General features: G+C 35.8%; 1 protein-coding gene across 1 annotated transcript in view; it reads left to right on the top strand.

The window, feature by feature from the left end:
• Positions 1 to 5,110, top strand: part of ATRNL1 (attractin-like 1) — a 548,413-nt gene extending 543,303 nt beyond the window's left edge. Inside the window, exon 29 of the mRNA XM_009325920.1 lies at positions 4,986 to 5,110. Within this exon, the coding sequence (XP_009324195.1) occupies positions 4,986 to 5,110 (125 nt within the window). The remainder of the gene's footprint in view (positions 1 to 4,985) is intronic.
• The last annotated feature ends 1,307 nt before the right edge of the window (positions 5,111 to 6,417 follow it).

Here is a 6,417-nt window from a genome sequence, read left to right as displayed (position 1 = left end):
GGCCTGTAGTTCCCCAGGTCTTCCTTTTTTCCCTTTTTAAAAATGGGGGTTATGTTTCCCCTTTTCCAGTCAGTGGGAACTTCACCGGACTGCCACAACTTCTCAAATACGATGGATAGTGGCTTAGCAACTTCATCCACCAGTTCCTTCAGGACCCGTGGATGGATCTCATCAGGTCCCATGGACTTGTGCACCTTCAGGTGCCTTAGATGGTCTTGAACCTGATGTTCTCCCACAGTGGGCGGTTCTTCATTCTCCCCCTGCCTGCCTTTGCCTTCTGCGGCTTCGGCGGTGGGGCTTGGGCACTTGCTGGTGCCTTTTGGATATCTCCAGATATGACTTGATCTATAACACAGGAGTGTATAGCACAAACAACATTCTGGCTTTTTCAGTCATGGAAATTAATAATGAGTTAGTCCATTTGAAAAAAAGTTTGGTTGAGGAAACAGAAAAAGTATAGGAAGTACCAGACAATCTGGAAAATTTTACCAAACAACTAAACTGAATAAGAAAATTCCTAGCATAATGTCTCTTAGAAGTGAGAGAATTTTTTTATTTGGTACTGAGAAACACTTGCCTACTAACAACCTTCTTGAAAGTTGTTTTCCTCCACAGTTGTAGCCACTATAGTTACCGTATATATTTCCTATGAGGAATAAATGTATGCAGTCCTGGTATGCATCCACGAAGTTTATGGTGAATGTGATCTGTTTCATCAAATTAAGAAATAGATGATAAAATCCCTGCATTTTTAACAAGGTGGTTTTGTCTATAAATGTCATTTATACACACATAATATTCATTAAGTATCTACAAAAAAGTTCTTTATAGACTTACAATAATTATAAATGCCAGAACTCATAAAAATTCCCCACATAATAACTGGTAGTTTTATTGATGAGCATGAAATTTTCTTCACTGGCTTCACTGTGTGCTATGGTCATCTTCATGAGGCACTAGAGGCTGTAATTCTCATCACTTACTCAGTATGTCTTCAAGCTGCTTAGATCGATTTGTATGGATATTCACAGGCATTGCATCTTCTACAATGGAAAGACTGAATAACAGCTCCTTTATGATAAAAGGACTCTGTCCACTGTTAGGTGAGCATGTACAGTAACACGTCTTTAAAGAATCAACAAATGGAAGTGCCACAAAGACTGCTGGGTGCTGAAGGATGAAGCTATTACTTTAATATATAGTGTTTACCCAGTCTTTTCTGTTTAAGTCCCTCTGTATGGCAGCTGTCATTTTCTTTTCATTGCTTAAGGTCACCTTAAGCAGTGACTATAACTTTGGTTAAAATATCAAGCAAACCTAATTGATCTACTTGAGTTGTAGTATTTTATTGTCTTCAGCTTTCTGAACGTTCTAATTCTGCATAAACGAAAACGTGTAGGATTTAATCAAATGAAGGCATCTATCCAAATGTTATCTCCCAATAATACATATTTAAATTGAAAAAAGTATTTCCAGTTACCTGCCTAACCATGAATCTGAGGTCATTCTTTGTTCCCTTACTTTTAACAAAGGGAATAGTAAGAACTCAATGCATTTCTCATTAAAATGAACAATAGAGGAGGAAAAAAGGTTTTAAATATGCATGCCAGCATGTAAGACTAACTTTTTCAATGTTAGGATTTTTTTCTACTTTGAGAGATAGTGTAGCCTTACATCAGTTCAAATGTAGCCGTATACAATCAGAGGAAAAACGTTTAAACATCCCAGCATGGGTATTTCCATTTAAATCTGATTACAGTGAAATAAAACTGTAGCTATTAAAGGTTTAGAAGAACTACAAATACAAGCAGTAAAAGAAGACAGTTAGTAAATGAGGTAGTAAAACATTTCAGCAGGGCAAACAGTTTATAGCACTCAGCCTTCCTGTAGCAGACTGTGCTATTCACTACAGACCCGTGCACTGTTCCCTGAACTGCACTTAAACCTGCAATTAACCTTTCACGCCTAATGAAGCTGTTTTGCTGCAAAATTAAAATATATAGTACTGCCTGTTTTTACAGAGACTGGGAGGAGAGCATCTCAAAATGAATGACTTTTTCAGATGCTTTTGTTCAAATGCAGAATTGAAGTGCTGTTTGTGTACAAATCAGGAATGCGCTTTTCAAGGCAATCTCATTTGATGTGCTGTATTTTATTCCTGTACTTATTAATTGTTTTGCATAATTGTAAAAAAAAGACAAAAAATTCACACACCAGTAATTTTATGATTAGACACTTACTTCCTGAGAATAAACTATTACCATTTAACTTCCATTAGGAAAGACAATAGTTCTGCTAAAGAAAACCAAGTTCATATTGCTTTCTCTGGCATTTTTCTCATTGTGGATGCAATTATCTCTTACAAAAATATACTTTGCACTTATGTATTTGACTGGGTTCACTTCTTAATGATCTTTCCATACATATCCTTAAAACAAGCTGGAGATTGTTTTAGCTGCATAGAACTAGGTCAGGTTATTTCTATAACATTTAGTAGAAAAACAAACTAAACTTAAAAATAGGTCCGGTTCTGCAGCTAGGCTTGAATTTCCAGAAATTAGACTATTAGAGGTGACCATGTGGTTCTCCATGTGGGATGCTTACTGACTCCACTGTTCCTTTCTGCCACCTTACTCAAGAGTCAGAAGCAACCAGAGGCCATGTAATGGTTTGGAAAATACCAGTTTGGATGGTAAGTAGGGTATTTAAATGGCAGCATTCAGGGAAGGCAGGTAAATGAAATAACTTATGAAGCAAGGTAACAGATATAGAACGCTATAAGATTTACAGTTCCAACTTTAATGACTATAAATGTATTCATATTTGTTGTTTATATACAAAACCTGTAAAATAAAGGGAAGGTTTTGCTGAGTTTTTTTTAATGAATATTTAAGCCACAGCATTTTTATCAAATCTTCTGTTGTATTTTGATGTAAATTCTGCTTGCTTGCAGTGTCTGTGCATCAGCTTGACTTGGTAAATGAAATTCCTTTAGACTGCCAGTCTGAAATAATGAATTGTTCCCCCAGCTAATTGTATTGCTTTGATAGCAAGGAACTATGCTGGGCGTAGAGAACAAAATAAATGAATTTCATCAGATGATTTGTGTGACGTTTTGAAAAATGATCTTCTAGAGTGACCTGGTTTTAATGGAACTGTAACAGCATGCCAGTATATCCCAGTATGCAGCATTAGATTTGAAGGAAATAGTTCTTCCTTTTTGTTAATTGTTATGTAAAGTGAGGTTAGCATCTCATATCCAAGTATATTTTAAAATATCTTATAAAAAATGGAAAACCTGTTTTCCTAATAATAGTAATTTCATTTAGCATACTCCCTAAGCCTAGCTGCTAAAGACAGGATCACATGTAAGCAACCATCAAAATGTTATTTAGGTTTTATCCCTGAATTTGCTAGTACTGGGTACTGCTGATACTTTAAAGGTGCCTCAAAGATTTCAGAAATTCAATTTATCAAAGTCCAATTTAAGGAATCGCTAGCTCATGCCAGGAAATACATGTGTATGTGAGAAAAATTACTTACTTAATCTTGGCTCTTACATATCCTGAAATGCAGCAATGATAATTGTACTTAGTATTTTACAGTGTAGTGCCATGTATTTTCAAAAAACTGTATGCGCATTAATTGTTTCTTGCAACATTTTTGTGAATTACGAAAGGTCGTGTTACAGTGTGCAATAGCGTAGAATTTTTTCAGGATACTGGACTGAATCCGATGGTATATCATATACTGAAAAAGAAGCCTGTAGAAACACTTGTAAGTGAAAAATATTTTTTGCAGGGTTTCTTAGTAGATAAGTGTGATAATGAAGGAATGCATGAAAAACATTGCCAAAATTGGATTCTGTAGAGTTTCATATTGGCCTGAGTTAAAAAATAGAGGCTGCCTGTTAAACATGGTGAAAAGTATTTTCAGAGGTTTCCATGTGGAGTAGTACTGTTACTGGTTAGAGATTGAGATGTATTGGGCAGTATGGAGAACCAGCACCATCTTTGCCTACATTATGGGTATATATAGATGTGCTTTTGCAGATATAAGTGTCATGGTTTTATTGCAGCCATGGTGGAGCAGAACATATGAATGATGTGAATACTCCTAATCCATTTCATTGCGATACCGCCTGTGTGAATTTAAAAATTCGGAACTACCATGTATTAAGGGTGTTGTCAATCACAGCATTTCAGCAGAAGTCAGTAGTTTCTAGCAAGTATGCAGTAACAAGCAAACAGAAGAGTAAATTCTTAAACTACTAATTTCCTAAGCATGCCTGTCCATGCCCTCTGTAATACCCTGTTAAGATTATAGCTGGTCATGAAATATCAACAGCTTAACCAGAATTTGAAAAAGAATTTCGGTGAGTTGACAACATTTAGAATTTATCCAGGCCAACACCATCACGGTTCACTGTCTGTTCACAAATCCATGCATTCTGGAAAGATATTTTGATATCTTTTTGTTCATGGTAAATACTAAACTTTGAATATTTCCAAATTAGGCAGGCATATATATTGCAAAGAGAAATATTCAAGGGTACAATTTTGTCTTAACTGTGGTCTCCATTTCTCTTTTATTTTGTGATTTGATAGTTTCATCCATTTCTAAATGCAGTGCACAAACATTTAATAAGAGAAAATCCATGTCAGAGAGCTGCTGGTCCACATAACCAAGAAAATGGTGATAAAGAGAGGTGATGCTAAGATCACACAACAAATCAATAAGAGACTTAAGTGGAACTCAGTTCTCCTGATTTCCAGTCTAGTATCTTAACTGCACTTTTTTTCTTCCTCTGTTTCTTCACTGTTACCAGGTAGCGTTTTAGAAAGTGAGAACTTGTTACCTAACTCTGAAATAAAACTGATCACTTCTGGGAAAGCACAAAAACTTGGCATGAAAGGAACCATCACGCTCTGGAACTCTTCTCAGGAAAGCTGGGCATTAAATTTTGTTTTTCCTTTATCTTACAGGTCTTGCAATTGCAAGTGCACTGATAGATATTTCACAACAGAAGCCTGCAGACTGTAAAGATAAGAGTTCAGGAGTCAGAAATCGAAAACATCATCTTTCAACACGTCAAGGAACTTGTGTCTGAGATTCAAAAACTACAATTGTATATTCTGTAATGTTTCCTTTTTAAATGGCTTCCATTGAAAGCTATACTACAGCCTCAGTTTTTATGGAGGCAAATCTATGAATGAATATATGAGGTACTGTGCTCTGTTATAGTCACACAGCCTACTATACCCCAAAGCAGAACAAACTTATGGTAGGTATGAATATGTTTGATAAGCTTTAATAAGAAGAGTGGATCCTGTTATCAACAAAATACAAAATAAAATACCTAGTATTCTTAATCTTGAACATATCAGAGCAGGGAAAAAACAGAACTAGGAAAAACTGTACATTGTTTTGTAATGTAGAAGGAAATTGTATAATTGAAAACTAAGCAAATTCCAGGAAACTAAAGGACATTTTTGTATAGCTTAATGTAACAATGAGAATTGTACAGTTCTTTCCTTGTAATCAGCATTAAGATTTCTTTCCAGCAAGCAGGAGCTAAAGAGGATCATTTGGATTTAGGTGTTCTTTTATCATTGCCCAAAATATGTAGGTAGCTTTTGAATTTACCATAGGTATAACCCGAGAACACCACATGTAGTATTTGAAAGATAATTTCATTAAAAAAAAAAACCTTGATTTGAGCATTTCATGATTATTTCTCTTTACCTTGCAAAAGCCTCAGAAACATAATCTGGGCTGCAGCAGACTGATGGGTGGGCTTTCATGTTTCTGTACCTAAGAGTCTATTCTGAATTCTGAATGATATATTTTACAAAGAGGGCATGTGGGTCCTCCATGCCAGCTAACTGATTAGCAAAATTAATTGGGCATGGAAAAGCTTCTTCTGCAATCAAGTTTGCTGTTTTTTCCAAGAGATTCTCCAAGATTGCAAGTCTAAAGAGAGTTTAACTTGCTGTTATTCTACCTGCTCCCGTTACAATATTGAAATTTGCTAGTATCTATATATTGTCCTGATCTCCAAGCAGAAGAAATGAATCCCAGTCAGCACTTTGACCCTTGTTTTTGTAATAAAGCGTGGATGGTTTTTGTTCTCCCAGCTGCAGCATTTCATCTCATCCTCACTTTCACACCAGTTAAGGAATTACCCTGCATAACAAAAATGAAATAAATAAATATTCAGAAATCCAAATTGCTTCCAACAGTGGTTCTCAAATCCAGCATCCACTGTGGAACCTCACACAATCAGTACTCAGCAACAAAAAGCAGATGAAAGAGTTTCCTTTCTATAGGACATTAGTCTTTTGGGGGCTTGGTCACCACAACAGATAACCTAGCAAACAGCTTTAATGGCCCTCAGTCTTTTTGTTTACTCAAAAT

The sequence above is a fragment of the Pygoscelis adeliae genome, unplaced genomic scaffold (assembly GCF_000699105.1).
Source record: "Pygoscelis adeliae isolate BGI_AS28 unplaced genomic scaffold, ASM69910v1 Scaffold4, whole genome shotgun sequence".
Taxonomy (NCBI): domain Eukaryota; kingdom Metazoa; phylum Chordata; class Aves; order Sphenisciformes; family Spheniscidae; genus Pygoscelis; species Pygoscelis adeliae.
The sequence above is the reverse complement of the archived record's forward strand: the minus strand, read 5'-3'. Positions and strand labels throughout refer to the sequence as shown.